Source organism: Gossypium raimondii, chromosome 2 (assembly GCF_025698545.1).
Source record: "Gossypium raimondii isolate GPD5lz chromosome 2, ASM2569854v1, whole genome shotgun sequence".
Lineage (NCBI taxonomy): Eukaryota > Viridiplantae > Streptophyta > Magnoliopsida > Malvales > Malvaceae > Gossypium > Gossypium raimondii.
In genome coordinates this window covers 86,716-110,652 of record NC_068566.1, presented here as the reverse complement: position 1 = coordinate 110,652, position 23,937 = coordinate 86,716, and the positions used below count along the sequence as shown (strand labels likewise).

The 23,937-nt window shown below is 37.6% G+C and overlaps 4 protein-coding genes and 1 pseudogene across 5 annotated transcripts; 2 read left to right on the top strand and 3 right to left on the bottom strand.

Annotated features, from left to right (window-relative positions):
• Positions 1-12: 12 nt before the first annotated feature.
• On the top strand, positions 13-4,527 carry LOC105789416 (uncharacterized; annotated as a pseudogene).
• An 82-nt stretch (positions 4,528-4,609) lies between these two features.
• On the bottom strand, positions 4,610-6,293 carry LOC105787389 (amino acid transporter AVT3C). The gene has a single exon (XM_012613754.2). The coding sequence runs from the start codon at positions 6,046-6,048 to the stop codon at positions 4,774-4,776; it is 1,275 nt and encodes a 424-aa protein (XP_012469208.1). The 5' UTR covers positions 6,049-6,293; the 3' UTR covers positions 4,610-4,773.
• Positions 6,294-7,259: 966 nt separating this feature from the next.
• LOC105787385 (probable protein phosphatase 2C 47) lies at positions 7,260-10,077 on the bottom strand. Its single transcript, XM_012613747.2, has 4 exons — positions 9,419-10,077; positions 8,786-8,983; positions 8,385-8,590; positions 7,260-8,267 (listed from the first exon to the last, which is right to left on the bottom strand). Exons 1-4 carry the CDS (start codon positions 9,608-9,610, stop codon positions 7,712-7,714), a joined length of 1,152 nt encoding a protein of 383 aa, XP_012469201.1. The 5' UTR covers positions 9,611-10,077; the 3' UTR covers positions 7,260-7,711.
• A 1,983-nt stretch (positions 10,078-12,060) lies between these two features.
• On the top strand, positions 12,061-16,252 carry LOC105787382 (glutamate receptor 3.6). Of its 2 annotated transcripts, XM_052623977.1 has the most exons (8): positions 12,083-12,228; positions 12,304-12,357; positions 12,702-13,003; positions 13,099-14,435; positions 14,525-14,802; positions 14,916-14,947; positions 15,064-15,470; positions 15,553-16,252. In XM_052623977.1, exons 3-8 carry the CDS (start codon positions 12,718-12,720, stop codon positions 16,045-16,047), a joined length of 2,835 nt encoding a protein of 944 aa, XP_052479937.1. In that variant the 5' UTR covers positions 12,083-12,228; positions 12,304-12,357; positions 12,702-12,717; the 3' UTR covers positions 16,048-16,252. The 2 variants fall into 2 exon arrangements, with proteins under 2 accessions (XP_012469198.1, XP_052479937.1); XM_012613744.2 differs by lacking the exon at positions 12,304-12,357 and having other exon boundaries at positions 12,061-12,228.
• A 2,537-nt stretch (positions 16,253-18,789) lies between these two features.
• Positions 18,790-23,760, bottom strand: LOC105787383 (serine/threonine-protein kinase/endoribonuclease IRE1a). Its single transcript, XM_012613745.2, has 7 exons — positions 23,241-23,760; positions 22,592-22,826; positions 20,916-22,417; positions 20,580-20,752; positions 20,057-20,303; positions 19,630-19,933; positions 18,790-19,163 (listed from the first exon to the last, which is right to left on the bottom strand). Exons 1-7 carry the CDS (start codon positions 23,369-23,371, stop codon positions 19,032-19,034), a joined length of 2,724 nt encoding a protein of 907 aa, XP_012469199.1. The 5' UTR covers positions 23,372-23,760; the 3' UTR covers positions 18,790-19,031.
• Between the last annotated feature and the right edge of the window lie 177 nt (positions 23,761-23,937).

The window sequence follows — 23,937 nt, the reverse complement described above, 5'->3', positions numbered from 1 at the left end:
TGCCCCCTGGACATGTTGGCTTGGGCTTTGGGCAATTTGCATTTGGTTTTCATCCCGGAAGCCCATATAATGATCCTCACCTGGCTCATTAGCGATCTAGTAGGTAAGTAGGTGGGGTGATGTTTGTCTTAGGTTTGGACGATGACTTAGTTTCATCTTCCACCTGCCCTTTTTGGTTTCTGATGAGATCTAATGCATCATCGCTAATTACATGATTGCTTGTTTTTGCTCAACTATAGTATCATTACTTTTTTTCCCAAGTATTAATAGTTTAATACCAGTAGTGTTATAATCCCTTTTATAACACTGACTGAGGCCGCAAGTTGCAGTATGTAATTTGTGTGCGACACGGTCAATAAAACAAACGACGTCACTTCCCGCCTAGGTAAGCCAATCAACATCGTAGGTGGCCCTTTGAAGTTTTCTAATTTCTGATTTCGTCGGGTGCAAGCAATCAGTTTAGTGTTCTTTAACATTTCGACTGTGGAATTGGATGATTTATGGTTATGTTATGTATCCATTTCCCATCTGATTTTCTATTCCTCGACGTTTTTTCCAATCCTGGAACTTTAAATTCCAGCTTGGCGGTGGCGGGATATTCCTAACAATACCGATCTGTTCGTTGCTTATTTTAGGAACGCCAGATCAGTGGAGCCGAGGCTGTTGCCTTTTTTCAAAGCTCCAATTTGGTCCCAGAACGCTCTCTCTCAGGTCATTTCCCTCTTGCCTTTTCTGTTTCTCCTACAAATCATACTGAACCTTTCTTCTTTGCTCGGTGATTTTTTTTTTTGTTGGAGTTAGTTTGACTTCTTTTTCCCATTCAGTTGTTATTCCATTCGTTGGTTTTGGTTGAGATAAAAGGAGAACGACAACACAAAATTGTTATATGGTTTTCACTCAGCTTAGCAAGTTAATTCTTCTTTAATTTGTAGCGATATTATGTATGAGCCACTACTGACATGCTTTTATTTTTTTTCTTAAGTATCATACTATCATTTTTTGTTCAAAAATCATATGGAGAACATCAAAATGTTTTTTAGCAGTGCACTGCTCGGAAAGAACTGGTACCTAATACTTCTAGGGGTTCGGTAGATTGTTTTACAACTCTTGTCCTTGTGGAGAATTATTGTATCTGTTTGGTTTAATTTGTGGGAACATTCCTTTTGTCGCACTCAATTGATGTTTCTATTTGCAGGTCTTGATGCATGCTGACCAGCAGACACTAGGTTATCTTGGTAGACAAGAATTTTATAATGCCCTTAAATTTGTTACTGTGGCACAAAGTAAGCGAGATTTGACTCCAGATATGATAAATGCTGCACTGTACGGCCCTGCTTCAGCTAAAATTCCTGCTCCCCAGATAAACCTTGCAACTGTACCTACACCACAGTCCAATCTAGCAACACTAGGGACACCTGGCCTTGGTAATGTAGGTGTAAATCATCAGCATCTCCAATCACAGCAAAACCAGGTTATGAGGCCAACCCAAGCAATGCCTTCCATCATTTCATCACAGACAGAGCAAGTTCTTGCTGCACAAGGCATGCTGATGGGAGGTAACATTGTGGCTCCTCGTCTTCCAACTTCAAACTCCTCAATTAATTGGCAAAGTAGAAACTCGGGTGGTCTTATAGGTGGTGCTAATAACCAAGTTCATAGCCAAGGTATTGGTCCTTCTACGAGCCAAGATGGATTTGGACAGACATCTTTGGGTTTGACACTTTTTATGCAACCAAGACCGCTAGCAACTCCTAGGCAGATATCCTCTACTACTGTAAAAAGGCAAGATATGCCATCCAGCCAGTTAACAGAAAAGGATCCCAAAGAACTGGTTGCTTCGGGAAAGGGGTTTGTCTCTGATTCCTTTCTTGGTGACTTCTCTGCAACTTCATTGCAGTCAAAGCAACTTCTTTGGCAGCCGCATCACCTGCAACTAGCTCAACTGTCTCAATGACCTCCATTCCAGTACCAGGTCCCCGTACTTCTCTAAAGCCAAGGCCAACTGATTATTTGCTGAGTACACTTTCTCAACAACATGTGGGTGGTCAGTATCATACGGTCATCCAACAAGTAAACTGAACCAGCAGGTTACAGTCCAAAGCAATGCGGCCTCTGGTTCAACTGGATTTCCTGCTGGACCTGGGAACTTGGCTTCTAGAGAATCAACTCAATCTCAGCCCCCATGGCCTAAGATAACTCAATCTGATGTACAGAAGTACACAAAAGTATTTGTACAAGTTGACACCGATAGAGATGGAAAAATTACCGGTGATCAGTCACGCCATCTGTTCTTAAGCTGGAGGCTCACTTAGAGGTAGTCTATGATTGGTTGATTGTCAGTTTCTGGTTTATCTACTGCTAGCTCAATTATGCTGGTTAAAATATTTTTGTCCTTGAAGTGTCATGTTGGTCATGCAATATCTGCATGGATATAACTGGTGGATCACTAGGTTGCATTTTGAGCAGCTATTGGTCATCTTATAAACTACCTATACGTGTAAAGATGAGATTCTATTTTACTATTTAACTGATCTATTACTCTCAATACAGTTTATTTTCTGATTTCTGATTATGTTGGCACATGGGATAAAAATAAACACTATATATATGGCAAATGTTTCAACAATTTATTTTCTCTTTCTCGCCTATCAAGTAAATGTGCACATTCCATGGAACCTTAAGAATAGCAATCAACATTGTCTTCCCTTTAAATTTCTCAATAGCCCAATGCAATTCTCTTTGCCATCCTGTAACTGATCTTCGAACCTCGCGCAATGAAAGAACTCTTTTCCAAACCTCGCGGCTGATTGGTATGAAGATTGGGACAAGTTTGAAGAAACAAGTATGTATCTTTAGGGCATTTTTATCTTTTGTTGTCCAAACTATAGTGCTTGGTGAACCGCATTTAGTAATGGACTTTGCATGTCCTTAACATAATGTTGATTGTAATGTATCAATTTGACATGGTACTTTCTTCTGACTATTCTGTAATCTGTATACAATTCTGATGAACTGTCACTAACTCTCCTTTTAGGATTCACATGTGTAAAGGAGCTCACTCGTGATATACAAAATGTCATAGCCCCTCCAAAACCAAAAGTTTCACAAGTTCAAAAGGAAACGGCTGCTGGCGCTAACACATGTAAGATTCTTAATACAAGCGAATGGATCCATGAGAAAGACTTGGCAAATGAGCAAAGAGAGGATAGCCTGGAAGAAAGTCCCTCTGGAAGTCCAGCTATAAGTAGTACAGAAGATAAGCATCTCAAGAATTCCAGGATTCTTATGTGACAAACAGTAGTGGTGCTGTCTTTTTATCATAAGGAAGCCTTAGATTCTTTTTATCACTTTCTGTGGATATCAAAATTCTAGTATTTTGTCTTCATTCAATCTTTTCCCGACTGGATGTTGTTTGTTTGATGAGAAGATTTGTCAGAATTGTAATGAAAACCACAAATGGTCTAAAGAATACGTCCTTTGCAGGAGAAAATGGATCCTGATGAGCATGATAATAACTCTACATTTGGTCTTGGTGACTTCAACATAAAGCCCATAAGAACGCAGTCCTCCCAAACAGAAAACTTGTTCCCAGGGAAAGGCCCGTTCACTTTTGAGGATTCTGTTCCGAGAATCCCTGCCTACATAGGGGACATGTTCCACGGGAAAAGCTCGTCTATTTTTGCGGATTCTATTCCAAGCAGCCCTGCTTATAAAAACAAAGTCTTCAAGGGGAAGAGCTCATCTATTTTTGCAGATTCTGTTCCTAATTCTCCTGCCTATGCAGATAACATGTTCAAGGGAAAGAGCTCATCTATTTTTGCTGATTCTGTTCCTAGCACTCCTGCCTATACAGATAACATGTTCAAGGGGAAGAATTCGGCCATATTTGCAGAATCTATTCCAAGCTCTCCTGTCTATGAGGATAAGTTGTTCAAGGGGCAAACCTCGTCTATTTTTGCTGATTCTGTTCCAGGTACCCCTGCTTATCATTATGGGAGCTCCCAGAAGTTTTGTGAAGGATGGGAAGATTAGTCATTTGATAGTAGCTCTGGGTATGATTCATTCAGCATTCAAGAAAATGGACTCTTTCAACTCTCCTCGCTTGATAATGGTTATGGGTATGATTGGTTTGATGCACAACATTCGCTAGCAAGGTTTGGTTCCACACGAAGCAGTAGAGGATTTGATCATGGTCATGAGTTACCACTGTTTGATGATACTGATCCATTCAGGTCAACTGGGCCATTTAAGACATCAGTGGAGAGCCAGAGTCCGAGAGAAGATTCTGATAAACGGAGTGCTTTTTAGTGAAAGCGAAAAATATAAAGGCAATTAAATCAGGTGTTCTTGTGATTTAAGATTTTGCTCTCTCTATATGTATAGAATAAATGATAAAAGGTGCTTAATCATTATATATTTTATTGGAGTCTGGTTGTAGGTGATTAGCATCTGATATGTAAAATATAAAATTGTATATAAACTCGTTTTTCATGCAGTGCAACTTGCTGGTGTATTCCTTTTCTCAAATAGTATTATTTCGTTCACCCTGCCGATTACAAGTTGCAATTTGCTATGATTTGACAATAGAAGCAGCATAGAGAGAAAAATGTACACAAACACAATGATTGAACTGTTATGAAAATACACCAATTTGTGGAGGAATTAAATGGTATCATACATGGCCAAGTTGTATGTCTTTCTTCTCAATCATTGGTATTAACAGTCGTTCATATGATCACCTCACCTCAAGAGAGGAAAAAAGAAAGGAAATCATTAGGCCTTGGACGCAAATATCTCCAGGAGCGAAGACCAGGTTCCTGAGACTCCCATAATCACACCCAGAACCACAATGACTGCATCCATAATCAATCCATCCCACCCTAATTCCTTCTTGAATACCATCAAATGAAAAGCAGCAGGCAACACAAACCCCAGAGCACAGCAGACACTACTGCCCACTAGAGACAAGAAATCTGCAAAATTTGGGACCAGCAGTGCCACTAAACTTACCCCCAAAACAACTACCCACCTTAGCCATAAGCAGTATCTAGAATCACACAACCGCCTCTCCACCACCTCGTAAACTGGGTTCATCATCAATGGGAATGTTATAAACAGGTTCACACATAGACCCAGTTGCACCAGAGTGCTTATTAACCCTGCTCCCAGGTTGGTAGTGATTATATCTTTGGTCTCTTCACCAAAAGCCATGTATCCCAATATCCCAAATGCTCCATACAGCAGAGAAATGAATGCCATGCATAAGGCCAATACTTTCCCAAACTTATCTTTGTATTTAGCCTCTAATTCCAATGGCAATATCATCCCTATTCCTTCAAAAGAATAAACAGCCACCCCCAGGCCATAAAAAAATACAGAGAAACCACCGAAAGCCTTTAACTCGGGTCTATTCTTCAAGAAAACCAAAACATCCTCTACCATCACCACTCCCACAGCTGCAAGATCTACTACATCCGCAAAGATACTCAAAGGAGCTAAATGGGTCAACGTTGCAATTGAATTCAAACCTAACTGGAATGGAAAACAAGCCCACAGATAAACAGTCTTGGAACTGAACCCAAGAATACTTGCCTGATTGTCAGCATTAAAGACATAGGCTAAAGTGTTGGCAATAAAAATGAGGTAACTAATGCAGAAACCAGCTTGGGCAAGAACTATCATGATATCTACCGCAAAGCGACCAAGGGGGCCACAAACCTCGAAGCCAAGATCACCGAAGGAGTTGATCTTGGAGAAGCCATGGATAGACTCCAGCTTGCGGCGAGTAAAAACCAAAAGCATCATGCAGTGATAGGCTAGGAGAGCAACAGAGAAGAGCATGAGGGAGCCCATGAGCCAGCCAGTTTTCTTGAAGGTGTAAGGAAGGCCGAGGACGCCTGCTCCAACTATAGCTATAAAGACGTTTGCAAAGGTCTTTGACTGGGAAGACAGGCGACGTGGTTGGCCCAACAAGGGGGTATCTTCTCTTGGGAGGGGTGGCACTTGCAGCACATGCGAGGATGAGCTTGCTTCCTTATCAAACCCCATATCTGGACCAAAAGAGTGATGAGTGTAAGATTTTGAAGAAAAACAAGAGTAGATTGGTTGAGAACTTGGGATGTTTTAATTCTTAGACGGAGGAGATGAGAATAGATGGGAATGTTGTTTCAGTTCACTTGTTATTAGGTAAAGACAGACAGACGAGTGCAACTTGATGGAGTTTGACAGATCTAAATGGGAGCTGAAAATACCCCTTTACAATATGCATTCTGCAGAAGAAAGAGCAGAAGTTGTAAAATAATGTAGGGGATGGGGCACGTTAAGATTTTTTTAATGATCCTATCTTTTTCTTTTGTCGTTTACTTGAAGAAATAAAGTACAAACAGACAACCAACTCAAATGCACATGAGGTGAGATGAATATAAGATTATGATAATTGTTCAGAGGGGCAGATGGGATAAGCCGTGCAACCTATCTAAAAAAAATCTTCAACAGTTGAAGTATGTAGACAAGTTGAAGTTAAACACGCAAAGCAGATGAGAATAAAGAAAAAGATCAAAGCCAGCAAGGCTACCATTCAGCAGCCACTGTCGGTTTGCCGCTTAAGCATGATTCACCATAATCTTTTGTGGGCCATTTGATAGAGACCACATTGTCTTTCTGTGTTTGCCAAACTGTCCCTCCCTCCCCTCCAAATTCAACTCATAATTTCACTGCCACCCCCTTAACTTTTTCTTCACATCTTTTGGATAAGATACGAAGAAATATCGTAGATATAAGTAAGATTTTTTGGCTCTTGCCCTGTGCTGACTTTATTATTTTGTTTTTGGGTTTGGTTTTTCCCTGTGTGTTCTGTTCCGTGGCATGAATACTTGAAGAGACCAACACAAGAACCTGGATCCTACATACATACATACATATTCCTCCTTTCTTTTAGTTAGTTTGTTTGTTTCTAGCAGAGCGAGCAGTGAGTGATGATTTTGGTGCAATTCTCTGTTCACGAAATCATCCATAGGCGATAGATAGGCATCAGCATTTTCGCTCGTATCTTCCCAATGGGCTATGCTCGATCAATATAGTGTACTCCAGTCCATTGTATTTGTAGGCTTAAACTTAATATAAATATTGGGTTTAAGGTTAAAAGTTTGGCCCATGTTGGATGCCATTGCCAAACTACACATGGATAGAGCATTATCAACGTAGATGCTATGATATTATATGGCATCTGGACTTTAAGAAGATAGAGATTCCGAGCAACATAGGTAATAGCAAGTAATTAAACATTAACAATCTCAATCTCAAATTTTACAAGCTTTACTTTCTCTGGAGTAAGATGTTTTTCATGTGTCTAATAGTAAATAAATTGTTACAATTAAAATATAACCTCATACTTGGAGCTTAATTGCCCCTGAAAAAAAATCCCTGCAACTAACATCAAACTTGCTGAGGTTGCCCCAGGCAACTTATTACCAGTTTCAGATTGTAACTCAAATGTTACCAACTCAAATTCAAAAAATATACTAATAAAAAAAAGAAAAAAAATGTATACACCGGACACTATCCAGGATTCAAGAAATCATCAACTATTTCTATCCACGTCACAGCAAGTGGGACGGACCAGTTATTATTCAGAAAAATGGCTCTCCAATTGGTTTAAATTCCATTGTTTTCTTCTTTTTTGTACAAGATACAGACAATTCTTATTACTCGGTCATTCGTTGTTCAAAACACCCTTGAGGAGATCCAGCCCTTCTGCTGATATGCTCCTCCTTTTATACGATCTCGGAATTTCAATCTTCGGAGGTGGGTCTGGCGAGAAGCAGACTACAACAACAGTTAGATTATCACATGTGTTGCGTTGTAATGCTTCCTTCACAAGTGCTCTTGAGCACCTCTCAGGATCATTATGCTGCATCAACTCCTTCCTCACCATTGTCACAGCACATTGGCTACTCATCACATCCCAAAGTCCATCACACCCCATTATCAGAAACTCATCTTCTTCTGTCAGCAAAATTTCTTCCAATTCTGGCTCACAGCTTAAGGGACTCTTCGAGCCTTTAGCGCCCTTAATATGCCAGTCTCCAAGAGCACGTGCTACAGAAAGCTGGCCATTCAGGTAGCCATCATATATCACACCACCTAGTTTCTCGATTCTTAATCTTTCAGATGTACAGTTGGGTTTGTGGTCTTTAGACAACTCGATTGCTCTTCCTCGTTTACCCAATACAGCTCGAGAATCCCCAGCATTAGCAATGATCATGGTTCTGACAGAAACAACCATACTTAAATCATGTCACACTGCCAAACCTTACCATATCAACGTCCAACTGCACAATGCATATGTTTAAAAAAAAGTAAATGTTTAGCATCAGATTTCTTACCTTTCCAAAATGAGAGCAGTCAAAGCAGTGGTGCCAGAGGACCTATCAAGAGATTTAGCATCTGCAAGTGCATGATCAGCTTTCACGTAAGCACGCTTAACTGCCTTTTTTGTTCCAGTTGCAAAATTAGCGTCTTCAACAATGAAGTTGAGAATGTTCTTTCTGGTGAAGGATGCTGCATCTAGACCACCATGCCCATCAAATACCTATAGGAAAAAAAGGCAGAACCTTAGTTCTACATTATATATATAGTCCAAAGCTAGATAAATCTGATAATTGTGCAAAGCTTTACGAAACAGGCGTACTAAGGTGGCTGGTGACTAAAGGAATTGTTCCATACGCTGAAATTACAAAAACAGTGTCCTGAATTTAAGTAATCTAACCTAACAAAAGTTACACACCCCATAGAATGCTCCTAGGCAAGGAAAGCTTGCAGCCGGGCCAAGATGCTGAAACAGATCATCAATACATATAAACTCATCTTCCATATATTGTTTTGGTCCTTTCTCAGAACAGCTTCCTGAACGGAATACAGGTAGAAAGCAAGAATCTTCACGTGATGGTGGTGACTTCAATCCCGCAGCACCCATAACTGATTCCTACATCAACCCAAAACAGAACTATTTTACATGAAATTTGTTTTAAAACTTATGCAGCAGGCATCAACTCGAGTGACAATGTAAACGAGGGGAACATCAAAAAGGAGGCTAATAATTCACAATGAATCCCATGAAACAAAAGCAACAATTTAGGTGAAATCTGAAATCGTTATAGAGCTTTTACATAGACTGAAAATAACAACAATATAATTGTTAGCATGAGTTGGTGAGCTTAGTTCAATCCAAAATGTAGTTTACCAAGGGAAGTTTATGTTTTGGTTCTTCAAAAGAAAATTTCACCCCAAGTTTATGCTAATGTAAATACACATTTACAGGTTAAACTTGATCATGCAACTGAATTATTGGAAATCTAACTCAAGAGCATAAAGGCAACCGAGGACTTTAAAGAAGAAAGAAAAGGCAGATAAGACAAACATGTTCGATTAGCCACGCAGAGCTTGAGCAATGGCGTATAGCAGAGAGGCTTCTTGGAGGTTTGGCAGCGTTGGCTTGGGTCATATTCCCCAATGTGTCTTCATTTTCATCCTCCATTGAATTGAAACCACTTTTGAAGCTTCCATCTTCTAGTTTTGTTGCATGTGGAGATACATCTGTCGCTGGAGCCATTGATCCCCCTCCACAACCCACCAAAAAAGAAAAAAACACAAATAACACTAACCCATCATTTCAAAGGGGAAAAAAAGGTGCCTGTCAGATTGGGTAACAGACAGCCCATATTTTTGCATGAATCAACTGCCCAAAAGGTGAAGCACCTGATCCAAAGATTCAATTAAGATGCACTCCACCCCAGACGTATGGTATGAAAAGCTTGTGTTTTGTTTTTTCTTTTGCAAGTTGGAAACTTTATTGGTTGGTGTGAGGAACTAAAAGCAGCCCCATTGCCAGGTTGGGTACACCTTATATGTGTGTAATTATGAAGGTCCAAGAGAACAAACAAAACTTAGAACGTAAAAGAGAAGAAGAAAATAGTATTAAAAGAGGAAGAAGAAGAAATGCAAAACCAAAGCATGGAAGTAGGAAAGGGAGGACCGTTTAGAGAGAGAAGGAACGGAAGTCTGTTATTATATGTTTATGGGATTCCAAGTTTTGCGCACTACATTATAGGTAAAGCTTGAAAGGGGATTGGGTTATTGACACGTGTTTCACCTCCTCATCGTTGACCTTTCCCTTGGTTTGGATTTCAATCAACGTCTCTCTCTCACCTAGCACTCATCCAACCAAAAGCGACCATCTTCAAAGCCAAAGCAGCCTTCCCTACACAACGCTTCAACCACTTTTTCAGTTATAATTGCAACTGCTATTCATTGTCTCCCCCCCCCCCCCATGCTGGGGGATTTTCATTTTTTTATTTAAGTAATTTTATAATTATTCAATTATTATTTATTTAAACCAATCATTTTAGATATATCATTTAAAAATAAAATAAAAAATATTTTTTGACCTTATGTCAATACTTAATGTTTTTAATTGATCACTATTATAAGTACGTTTTAAAAATATATATTGATTGGAAATTAATTTATTATCCATATACATACCAACCATTAAATTAATTTATTATCTATATATATAACAATAATTATATTAGAAATTAATGTGTGGATGTAACCTTTAAATAAATAAATTTATATTAAATTAAGATTAACGATTTAATTTTTTATAATTGGTCGGTTGTAAATCCTAAATCACATCGCAAGTCAACATGTGTGGATCCAATTGAATTTTTAGACTTTAGTAGTAAGATTTTAAGAGTGACACATGATATATGATAAAAAATAAAAAGTTTAAGAAAGAAAAGAAAATATGACAATATTTGAACTTCCATTGAATATTAACCTTAAAAATAAAATTAACTAAACTCCATCTTCAATTATAAGGTGATTGATGTTTGGTTAAATTTATTATCCATATACATAACAATAATTATATAGAATTTGGTGGGAATCACTTGTCCAAGTGCAGTTGTCCGTCCTCAAGGAATCATTTGCAGCAAATACTCCTAAAAAGCAAAGAAAAAAATATGTACAACATATACATACGTAAATGCAAATGGAATGAAAATTGTATAACAATGAACATTGCTTGAAGGTTTAGAGATAAGAAAGAATATTTGAATCCCTTGATATAATAAGTTAAGTCCACACTAGACAAAGCAACAAATATATATCACCCACAAAAGAAAAGAAAAGAAAAGAAAAGGAATATGGACTTGGCAGGGCAGGGCAGGGGAGCAATCAATGAGGCATCTATTCCCCACAGCTGCAAATCATAAAAGTAGTGCTCCATGATCATATATAAAATTGGATAGTGTTTGAACATATATGCAAGGAAGAGCTGAGCCATTGCTTTTGTCTCCTTTAATTTGTTTAGTAATATAATCATATTTTTAAGAGTCTGCTACATCTACATAATCGGTACATTCATTTAGAGTTTGCCTAGTGTTAGGTAAACGTATCCATCACTTGCTTCTTTAGGAGGGCCAGACTGAAAAGCCTTACCAACTTGTATGATATATATTATTGAAAACATTGAAGATAATGTATGAACTTATGACCATTTAATTTCTAAAGTGAAGTGGTGAATATGGTAGGACATAGTTTAAGGAGCTAGAAGCAGTGGTAATTAACCCGAAAGTTGTAGACGCATCATCCACCAATGGCACTCTAGTCTAGGCAGCAAGTAATGTAATAAGCATGCAATTGCAAACGCATGGATGATATAAGAAATGCACAAATTATGTTAATGAGGTGGAAGAAGCACTTGATAGCATAGGCCACTTACAAAAGGGGTGGGGTTTGTGTTCACTTTTCTATACTAGGTTTAGGTTGGGTGTCTACCCTGTGGAAGAATGGAGTGTTCGACTATGGCGTGAGTTGACCTATTCTTCCATTGGCTGAGTAGAAATGCCACAGATCCGGCTTTAGCATTACCATAGTGCATATTAAGATACTAATAATCATTCAAGCTGCTGAATATTTGACAGTACTGGACCACCACTAAGGGGCCACTCATAGTCATTTCAACTTCAAAATGATATATTTCTCCACCGCGTCATTTTATCATTCCTGCCTCTTTCCTTGTCAATTAATTTTCATCCTCAGGAATTCACACTAGGCGCCAACTTACGCATGTTATCCTTTTAGTTGCTTCTGTCCACCTTTCATGAAGCTCAGTAATGGCTCCAATCTCAAAGCGCAACCCAGTTGTTTCAGCACATGTTAAATGTATGCCAATTATTATCTTTTTTTTTTCTTTTTTTTTTTGCACTAGTCTCACCTTCATTAAAATCATCACAACAGACAGGGTTTCTTACTTGAAATTCATGGCTGCTACGCTACACCTACTCTGCTACTGTGAGTTATGGTCCAAAAGTCGTTTTCGCTTTTCATATTTGTACCAAGCTTCTTCTACAATCTTGTCAATTGAATTAAACCTCTTTTTTTCATGTTAACTACTGCTACAACTATGTGATTTGATAGCTTGCCTGGCACTTGCTTTGTCAGTTTTAGTTTTATTTATTTATTACCCTTCTTGGGTCCTTTCTTGGGTTTTGCAAATTAGCGGAGCACAAGATCTTATGTTTTCCTCATCCTGATTTCTTATTTCAGATCTGCTATTATTAATTCTATTGTTTGATTGCCTTGTCGTGGTTTAGCTTTAGTCAACGTATCATTTTCTGCTGATCTATTTTTATCAGAGTCGGAGCAACTCTAATGAAGCAGCAGCGGCAGCAATTTACCATGAATATCATCCTATGGCTTCTGACGTCTATGATCGTGTGCAATGGTCTTCCACTGAAAGCAAACGTTTCTGGAAGGCCTGCAGTTGTGAATATTGGTGCTATTTTTTCATTCAAAACTGTTATCGGAAAAGCTGCAAAAATTGCAATCGAAACAGCCATAGAAGATGTAAATTCAAACCCAGATATCCTTCCAGGAACTAAATTAATACTACAGATGAAGGACTCCAATTACAGTGGGTTTATGGCAGTAGTGGAAGGTACGTCCTTTTTGTTTATTGTTATCATGAAGACTAACAGTTGCATGCTCAAGAATTTCTCCTTCTCTATGGATTCATCGTTGATTGAATTGCAGCTTTACTGTTCATGGAGAGAGAGACTGTAGCCATAATTGGTCCCCAATCTTCTGTGACGGCTCATGTGATTTCCCATATTGCCAATGTCCTGCGAGTCCCTCTATTGTCATTCTCATCCACAGATCCTACCCTGTCTCCAATTCAGTTCCCATTCTTTGTGAGGACTGCTCAGAACGATTTGTATCAGATGTCTGCCATTGCTGAAATCATAGACCATTATGAATGGAGAGAGGTCATAGCAATCTACGAGGATGACGATCATGGCAGAAATGGGATTGCTGCTTTGGGGGATAAACTGGCCGAAAGACGATGCAGGATCTCCTACAAAGCGCGTTTAAGCCCAGAACCCACCCGGGATGAAATCACTGACGTGTTGGTGAAGGTGGCTTTGAGGGAGTCTAGGATTCTGGTTGTACATGTTCCTGGTAGCTGGGGTCTGAAAGTGTTCAGTGTGGCTCAGTATCTAGGAATGCTTGGAACTGGCTATGTTTGGATTGCTACTAATTGGCTATCTACCGTCCTGGAAACCAACTCCCCCTTATCTCAAGATGCTATGGATGATATTCAAGGTGTTGTTACGCTGCGGATGTACACTCCAGATTCACAACTCAAGAGGAGATTTGTTTCAAGGTGGAGCAACTTAACCAGAGGAAAGCTAATTGGACTCAACACTTACAGTCTGTACGCCTATGACACAGTCTGGTTGCTAGCTCATGCAATCAATGGATTCTTCAATCAGGGAGGAAACATTTCGTTTTTAAATAATTCTAGAGCATCGGAGCTGAGTGAAGGGAACTTACACCTTGATGCTTTGAGCGTGTTTCAAGGAGGGAACTTGTTACTTGACAACATTTTGAACGTCAATATGAAGGGTGTTACAGGGGATTTCAGGTTTACTAGTGATCGGAATCTCATTCATCCTGCATTTGAAATCATTAATGTGATTGGTACTGGCTATAGAAGAGTAGGATACTGGTCCAATCATTCTGGCTTATCAACCGCACTTCCAGAAACCCTTTGGGAAAAACTGCCTAACCGTTCTAGCACAAGCCAAATGTTACACGGAGTTGTTTGGCCTGGACAAACGACGCAAAAACCCCGTGGATGGGTATTTCCAAACAGTGGAAGACATTTGAAGATTGGAGTTCCTCATCGTGTTAGTTACCGTGAATTTGTGTCAGTAAGGGGCCCTGATGTAATTACAGGATACTGCATTGATGTATTCACTGCTGCTCTCAATTTGTTGCCCTATGCTGTCCCATACAAATTAATTCCCTTCGGGGACGGCCGTACCAACCCAAGTGGCACTGAGCTGGTGCGTTTGATCACAGCAGGTGTAAGTGCCATGAACCAAATCTTTTAAGGTGGTTGGTTGGTTCCTTTCATTTGTAATCATCAAGTTCTGATCTTCTTATCATGATTCAGGTATTCGATGCAGCAATAGGCGACATTGCAATCATCACTAACAGAACAAAGATGGCAGATTTCACACAGCCATATATTGAGTCTGGATTAGTTGTGGTAGCCCCAGTTTGGAGGAAGAATTCTAATGCTTTTGCCTTTCTGAGGCCGTTCACAGGAAGGATGTGGGCAGTGACAGCTATCTTTTTCCTGCTAGTGGGAACAGTAGTTTGGATTTTGGAGCATAGGATGAATGATGAGTTCAGAGGCCCCCCAAGAAGACAAGTAGTTACTATTTTATGGTTAGTGCTATCTGATTTTGGTTGCATTTTGTTTTGAAATGAATAAGCCATGAGGGGGATTGCTTCTTCTTCTGAGTTACTACGTAACTTTGTATTTGAAACTCCTTTTGCAGGTTTAGTTTTTCAACTTGGTTCTTCGCCCACAGTAAGTGACACTATACGTAACCGTAATCAGCTTTTACTATACATAATAGCCATTGATGTACCATATATTGAACTTGCAAAAGTTTATGCTACTTGGTTTTGTTCTGTTATCTTCAGGAGAAAATACTGTCAGTGTACTTGGTCGCATAATTCTTATCATCTGGCTATTTGTGGTTCTCATAATCAACTCTAGCTACACGGCCAGCCTTACCTCCATCCTTACAGTGCAACAACTTAGTTCTCCCATCAAGGGCATTGAAACTTTGGTATCAAGCAAGGATCCCATTGGCTACCAGCAGGGATCATTTGCTCGAAATTATTTAATTGACGACCTAAAAATCGATGCATCACGGCTGGTTGCTCTTAATTCCCCGGAAGAATGTGCTAAAGCTTTGAAAGATGGGCCCCACAAGGGTGGTGTGGCTGCAATGGTGGATGACCGTGCTTATATAGAGCTCTTTCTCTCCACCAGATGTGAATTCAGTATCGTAGGCCAAGAGTTCACCAAAAATGGATGGGGATTTGTAAGTGGCGGTGCTTTTAATGCACTAATATTGTTGGTAATTGTATGTTTTACACACAAAATTAATGGTATTGATGTGGCAGGCCTTTCCACGGGACTCTCCTCTAGCAGTGGACATGTCAACTGCCATTCTCAAACTTTCAGAGAATGGAGATCTCCAAAGGATCCATGACAAATGGCTGTTAAGACGTGCATGTAGTTATCAAGGTGCAAAAATGGAAGTGGACAGGCTTCAGCTTAGAAGCTTTTGGGGCCTATTTCTCATATGTGGATTAGCTTGCTTGATAGCTCTCTTTCTGTATTTCTTGAAAATGGTAAGGCAGTTCAGCCGTCACTACTCTGAGGAATCCGATCTTTCAGGCCAAAGCGCTCGATCTGCACGCATTCAGACATTCCTTTCCTTCGTTGATGAAAAGGAAGAGGAGGTTAAAAGTCGGTCCAAGAGAAGGCAAATGGAGAGAACCTCTAATCGGAGTACTGATGATGGATCAAATAGCACTAGCTACTCCATCAGAAGAAATAGTGAATTTGCTTCAAACAAAAGCCTTGGAGCTACCACTAATAGGGGTGAAGTCTAGGTAATGTTTGTTCCCCCCGCATGATTTTATTTTTACAAAAATAGATATTGAAAAAAGGAAATCAATTTAGAGAAGCAGTGGAGGCATATTATGTAAGAATCAATCAGCCTCAGCACATAAAGGCTAAGGGTATATGTCCTGCTTGTATAGGCTTATTTTTCCTTTTTTTTCTTCATAAATTTGACTTCCAAGGTGGGTTATTGAATTCTCACTTGCTCTATAACATCCTCAAAACCCCCTTTATAGTAAATAATATGAGATAAAATCTTAGCAAAAAAAAATTAAGATCAATGAAAATGAAAGTTGCAAGATATAAAAGAAAGTTAAAAGTTCAATCAAGAAGTAAGACATAATGTATTAAATTAAGAAGTGGACTAAATTGTAAATATGTGAAAAGTTTTGTGGCATAAGTATAAATATGGAAAAGTTGAAGTGAAAGGTCAATAGTGCAAATATCTTAAAGGTAGGAGGATCTAGAAATTAAGGAAAATAGATTAATAAGAACCAAATTGAATAAGCGAAAAAAGTATAATGCACTAAATTGTAATTTTACCAAATTAAGTGATGATTCAATGATGAAATTTTAAAAGATCATAAAGGAAAAATGGTTAATTAGAAAGAGAGAGAACTCTAGAAGGCAATGATGATGTTAGAGATATTTTGATGATATTTTATAATTATTTAATTAGATAAATATTACTTTATTAATATTTAAATGAGATATTTTACTAATATTTTATTATAAATAGCTAGTATAAAAGAAGAGAAAGATGAAAAAAAAACAAAGAGGATCCTCCATCTTTCCAACATGAGTGAGGGGGAGAGAAGAAGAAACCTTTGTTGTCTTTACAATTTGGTTCTCCTACAAAAAATCCACCATTTTCACTTAGAATTTCAATGAATTTTCATAATCACCAAAAGAGAAAAGTGATAAGGAGACTATGGAGAACAAGAAAATCACCTTGGATTCAAGAAAATGGAAGTTGGAGGAGAGAGAAAATCAAGTTAAATTTTGAAATCAATAGGATAAGGTAAGAACATCAATATTTCAATATATTTTTAAGTTTGATATTATTGAAAAAGCATGAAATTGATGTTAAAGTAGAGTTTTTTATATAAAGTTTTATGTTCTTAATATGTTAGTGAAGGGAAATAAGAGGGAGTGATGAGAAATATTGTAGAGAAAAGAAAGGAGAGTGTAATAAACTTGGTTATCAACATTTTGCACTAAAACAGTTTTAGACAGCAGTAGTAGTCTAACTTTGAAAATTCACCAAAAATTGTATAAATTGAATTAGAGGTTAATTAAAGTATGAAATTAAAGCCTATTGTAGAGAAAAGAAAGGAGAGTGTAATAAACTTGGTTATCAACATTTTGCACTAAAACAGTTTTAGACAAAGTAGTAGTCTAACTTTGAAAATTCACCAAAATTGTATAAATTGAATTAGAGGTTAATTAAAGTATGAAATTAAAGCCTATTGAGTCTAGTTTTCATAGAAAATGGTATAAGTAAAAGAATTTCATATTATGAGATATATGAATTTTGTGAGACAATGTCAAATTGATTTTGGTTCACATGTTCGACTTTGAAAAATCATCAAAATTGTAAAGAATTATTAGGGGTTTAAATTTATATTTTAAATTCTTAATGAGTATATTTTCAAAAGAAACAAACAAAAACATCATCTAAACCCCGTACTAAGAGATAATTAATTTTTAGTAAAGAAATGTCAAGTCATCAAACAAGATAATAGAGACAAATTTGAAGAATTTATTGTACTTATTGGCTAAATTATAAATTCTTAAATTTTATGGTAAAAAATACTTGAGTCTAGTTTCAAAACATCAAGCGAATCTTAATTTTGATTTCTTTAGCTCAAGATATAAATAATTTAGTAACTATGACTCAAGTGGACAACTTTGATATAAACACATAAGTAAATAGTGGAATTATAGATAATGTTACATATAAGCATGTTATACACTAAAAGCTAAAAATTCTAACAAATATATACATAAAGGATGTGGAATGAAGAGGAGGAGGAAAATATATTAATATATATAGTAGATGAATTTGAAATGTTCAAAATGGTTGTTGGTGATGGAATGATTAATCCATGTGAGTATGTTTTAAACGAATTGATAAAATAATAAGTAAATAATTATTAATTGATGTGATATTGAATTCTTTGTTAAATTTTATGAAAATTAAATTGATTGGCACAATTTAGAAATAAATATGAAATATACATCAAGTGGGTAAACTAATTTTGCAAGTGCAAGGTCTCCAATGGTCTTATTTGTAAAACTTTAATATTTATGTTAATTTTATAAACTTTATTATCTTTGATTGAATATTATGTTTTTATGAGGACTTGAGATTAGAAATAGATGTAATGACATCTAAATAAATAAAGCGTGAAACTTATAAGAAAATGGAGACAAAACCACGACGAGAAGTTCGCCATGTTACAACATGGAAACCCCAACGTCACGATGACAATTCAAAAATCTTTATAAACTTTACAATTTGACATTTGATTAATTGTGGATGTTTTAATGAGCTATTTAACTCATAATTAATTCTATCATAAATTCAATTATTACTAAAAATTAGTTAATGGTCTACATTAATTAAATAATATGATAAATTTATTTGAAATTTTCAGTAGTTGCTTCAACAACAAATGTGACATCCTGATGTCTTGACTTGGCGACCGGGTCGGATATGGGGGTGTTACTTGCTCTACCAAGAGGTTCCAAATTATTCATAGGGTCTTTAGTAAAAATTCATTAGCTCCTCTAACAAATTGCAAATGAAAGAACGAAAAATCAACTAACAAAGATACAAATTACATATTATTACTATTATTTACATAATTATATATACACTACCGGGGAATGAGATATTAGAAACATTGTCAGCCCTGCCAGCTATAAGTAGCACTTTTTGAAAGACCTCTTTAAACACCATAACATTGCTTTAAAAGTATTTCTGGAAGCATTCCTCTTCCCTGCAGCGCCTGCTAACAACTTTGTATACTTCAATAAAGAGTCTCGGGAATCGACTGGCAAAATAACCATAAAACCCTTCTGGAACCGACCCTACTAGTTCCTGCAATCAGTAGCAAAGGAAAATTTCTTAACCACAAGCAATAAATGTTCAGGGCACTTCATTCATGTTCTTAAGAGGTAACTTTGCATCTCCCATGTCACTCCAAACGTGCCAGATTGCTTTTTTATCCAATATAAATCATTATGATTATTGGAATAATGTAGTTTTTGTATCATTCAGTAAAAACACAGCTTCAAAAATTAATTCAGAGGAAAGGATAAACAGAAGAACGAATGCCTCAATGTAAAATATTTATATGTCTTAAAGGAACGAATACCTTTACTAATTGAGTTCAAGATAATGACCATCTTAAACAATCAGGTTCCCTTTTCATTGTAAAATTTTTATACATCTAATACCTGACACAACTCATTGCCACACTATATCACAGATACCTTTCATCTATTCAACCAAACTCAATTAACAAGCATATTCTAATGAGCAACTGCTAGATTTAGATTCAAACCTGAATTTCTATGGGAAGCTCTCTATAGTGATGTGATTTGTTCCTCATGACTCGCAACAGATCTCGAACACTGTCATACTTATAACGACGGTAATACCCAATGTTGGCAATGAATGCATGTTCCATTTTCTCATTCCATTTTCCACCGAGAGCCGTTGGTGCAACACTCTCCAATGCTTTCAAGATGTCAGAGTCAACCTTCCTATCTTCTAATTGAACCCTATCACTAGTCTCTTGAAGAAAAGACAGTTTCATCTCACAACTCCAAAATAGAGGATGACGCAACACCTCCAATGCGCTTGGTCTGGCAGTAAATTAGAAATACTTGTTAACATTAAAAAGAAAAGTTTACTGCACAGCAAATATCAAGTTTATTGCACTTTCAGAAAATTTTCTGAACTTGACGGTAAGAAAACAATCATTATACCTCAATTCAGGCTCAGGATTCAATAAACAAGATATTAGATCCACAGCTTCAGGGATATGCTCCACTAGAAAAAGGTTCACTCGATTGTTCACAACATTGATATCACGTTCAAGATGATTGCCAAACGGGTGCTTACCCCGAGTGATGCAGAAGAAAAGGACACAACCCAAACTAAATAAATCAATTGCACGTGTTTGGCGACCAAGAAGAAGTTGTTCCGGTGCTTGCCAACCTGAACTACCACAGCCTGCAAAAAAATTTGTATATATCATCAAACAGTACTTTAGCACAAATAACTAGTTAAAAGTTCTACAGTCAAACTTTTAAAATAGGCAGCAGAGCACATTAAGAAATCATAAGCAGAATTTCATTGGTTACAAATTCCAGAATGACCCAATAAAATATTTGGAAAAACTTAAATTCTAATCCTGGGGGAATATATGTACCATTAGGAAGCATATATTTCAAGAAATAAAGATAAATTATGAGAATAATGAATAAAGTAAACATTAAAGATGCTTACCAGTAGCATAGTGACCCAAGGAAGACCTATCCTCAAGAAGGCGCTTGCTAATGCCCATATCAGAAAGCTTTGCACACACTGTTTTTTCCTTAATTATTAGCACATTTTGAGGCTTTATGTCTCGATGAATTATTCCCAGATCATGCAAATGAGCAAGACCTGAAACCATATCCCTGTGTACAGATACAACAATGAAGGATGAAGAAGAAGTTGGACTAGATCAAATCTGAAAGTTACCAAGGTAGGAGATTACGATAAAGTCCACCCTGTAAATTATCAACCCGAAAGTAAATGAACAATCTCATCATTTAACAGTTAACTGTAGCCCACACTAACCTCATCAGTTTTAGGAAGAGAGGTGACGGATGGCAATTTGCTTTCCACAGATTAAGATCCTGCATGGCACCTTTCACCAAATCCAGGTGAATTTTATGCCCAACCATTGCACGTGTTGCTGGGTCCTTGCTGAGGACTGAGTTTCCAGGTGTATCTGAGTAAATTTGAATCAAATCATCTAAACTGCAAGTGCAACGCTCCAGAGCAAGATACACAAAATCTTGATCATACTCCACACCATACCATCGAACAATATTCGGATGCTGGTCAGACACAATGAGATTTTGAATTTCTTTGAAAGCAACATCATGATGAGCTTGGACAAGACGTTTCACAGCAACTGCTCGGCCTTCATAGAATCCCTCAAGGACAATTGTACCATTGCTTCCTTTTGCAATTTCTTTGCTTAATACAATTAGCTTACCTATTCTACGTCCATCAACGCTACCAACTAATTTATTAAGGTCCAGCAATTTTTTGTTGTCAGCACCAACAGGTGAAAATTCATCCTCGCTTCCAGATGATGAGTGCTGATCCTTTTTCTCAATAGAACCATTAATCTTCCGTGATCTTCGAGATTTCTTTCTGTTGGAGGATCCAACGTTTATATTAGCAACAGGCTGGTCTTTTAACGCAGAAAGCCTTTTAGCCAAAAGAACGTGGTTGATGACAAAGCCCACCAAAATTATGAAAAATATAAAGGAAAATACTACTGGATATTTGGCAAAAATGGCCTTGCCATCAGCACGAGGTGTTCTCAGATCATGTACACCAAACATTCTAGAATCACTATTCTCCAAAGGAGGCTGAGGGACACTTGTTTCATTATCATTGTCTTGAGACAAGTTCAATAATCTATCAACTTTGTCTGGCAATCGAAGCTTTGACTCTGGAGCTGCCACTAGAAGCATTTTCCTATTATGACGGTCATCTGATGTGCTATCAAGCTTGGCCAGTGAAGTAGGTGCATTAGAAGAAGACAATGGGAGCATCGGATCATCATGATGAGAAGTGCTTGTATATTCTGTCGTATTATGCTCTCGAATAACAATACCTTTTGATTGACATGGAAATGGCAAACCAAAGTCATTGCCAATTTCAGGAAACTCATAACTTGAATTCACAGTAAATTTAACATCCTGGCAAAGTAAAGCAGCCCCAATTTCTGAAACCATTAGACTCCATGAAACCTTGTCTGAGTTAGGATGAAAAGACTGCAGTGTGTAATCAGTCCTTGTGATGTGAAATCGACGCTGAGCAGTACTAGAAGCAGCAGACTTCAACAGCTCCTTATTACCATTACCGTTATCCGATAAAGGAGTGCCCTCTTTGTCGGGCTCCAGCGCAGATGGAGAATCAGGTGACCTATAAACATGCAGTAGCTTTCCAGTCATAGCATCTACCACATAGACAGTTGTCCTCTTAGAGCCAACAGTGATTGCCCCTTCCTCAGATACATGGGGCATGTGTTTGACAAATTCTTCAACAGTTACAGGAAGTTTCTGCAAGTCCAACAACAAGATAAAGATTAAGATAGTTCTGACTCTGAGCAATGGCAAAAGAAAGAGTAATATTATGAAAAGCTAAAAACATGGTTCGATGTTACAGAAATTTTGAGAGGCAAAACCTACATGTACATCAGGAAAAAAGACTGAAGCAGAAAGGCTAGCACATACCATTTTATTAGAATGGGTTGCATGCGCGTAGAGTTCCCAATCATCTCCACAATCAATGAAGAAAGCAGTGATTGGTCGGGAGGCAGCTTCATTGCCATTATCCAATGTCGGAGGAGCCTGATAGGAAGAGTAAATGGGAGACCCGGAGGCAAACGACCAGATTACTCTCTTTGAGTTTATAGTCCTTAAAACAATGGTACCATCGGTTCTAGCAGCTAATTCTGTTTCTTGCTCACTGTTTCAACCGTAGCAAGATTTGAGCAGCTGTAGTAATACTTTTGAAATACAATGCTAATACGTAGCATATAACAATGCGATTGTCAAAAGATGAAGTACATGCATATATATCATAATCAACTTATCATAGGCCATCATTCATACGAATACTGATGAAACAGACGAGGCCGAGCAACGACCTTGAACTGGCAGTCCAAAAATAGCGAAATCAAAGATTTTTTTTTTTTAAAGTGAAATTCTACTGCTACAATTCTAAACCCATATTCTAAAGCTCGATTCATTATAATTATGATTATTACTATATTATGAATAAGTAGCAAAGCATTTAAACAATCCTTGTAGTCCATGATGATTGACTGATTGGAATATAACAAACAAATTACTCTGAGAAAGAAACGAAAAGAAAACTCACGAGAGAGACAACAGCGATCTCCCCCCGGCTCTCAGGATTCCGGTGCTCTGGGCGTCCGGCACATGAATTGCGATGGGCGTGGAGAAACCAGAGGGTAGGAGAATCAAGAAACAGAAAAAAAGCAACCTCATTTCTGAGATATTAAACGGACTTGGTTGAGGAATTTTATTTTTGTAGGTGGCTAGATTAGGTTACTTAAAGACCAAGACAAGACAAGACAAGACAAAGAGTTGTTTTGCTCAGAAAGATTCGAAGCTTCTTCCGGGACCGCAATTCAAGGATCTCCGAGTGGCTGGTTTTTTTGGTTTGCTTTTAGGGGTTTTCTTTTCTGAACTGTAAAAGTCTTGCCTTTTGATTCTTTTATTCTAAATTTCTATCCTCCTTACTTTTCACAAATTAGCTAATTTTCAAACTTTACTTACTAGTATAATTAAGCTTCTCTTACTAATACTGAAAATTGTTTTCATCTTTCTCCTAGAGAACTAACTCCCTCAAATCTGTTCTTTGCGCAGGAGAATACTACTTCATACCGTTTCTTGTGGTGGTTGATAGCTGACGGTCTGGAGTTTCCTGATTAGAATTTGAAAGGGTAAACGAACGTATTGAAATTGAAAAGCTCAAATGAAGGATATGACGGTGGCAATTCTTATGAGTTTAAACTTGGAAAACTTCTTTTAGAGCTAATGGCTTGGAAGCT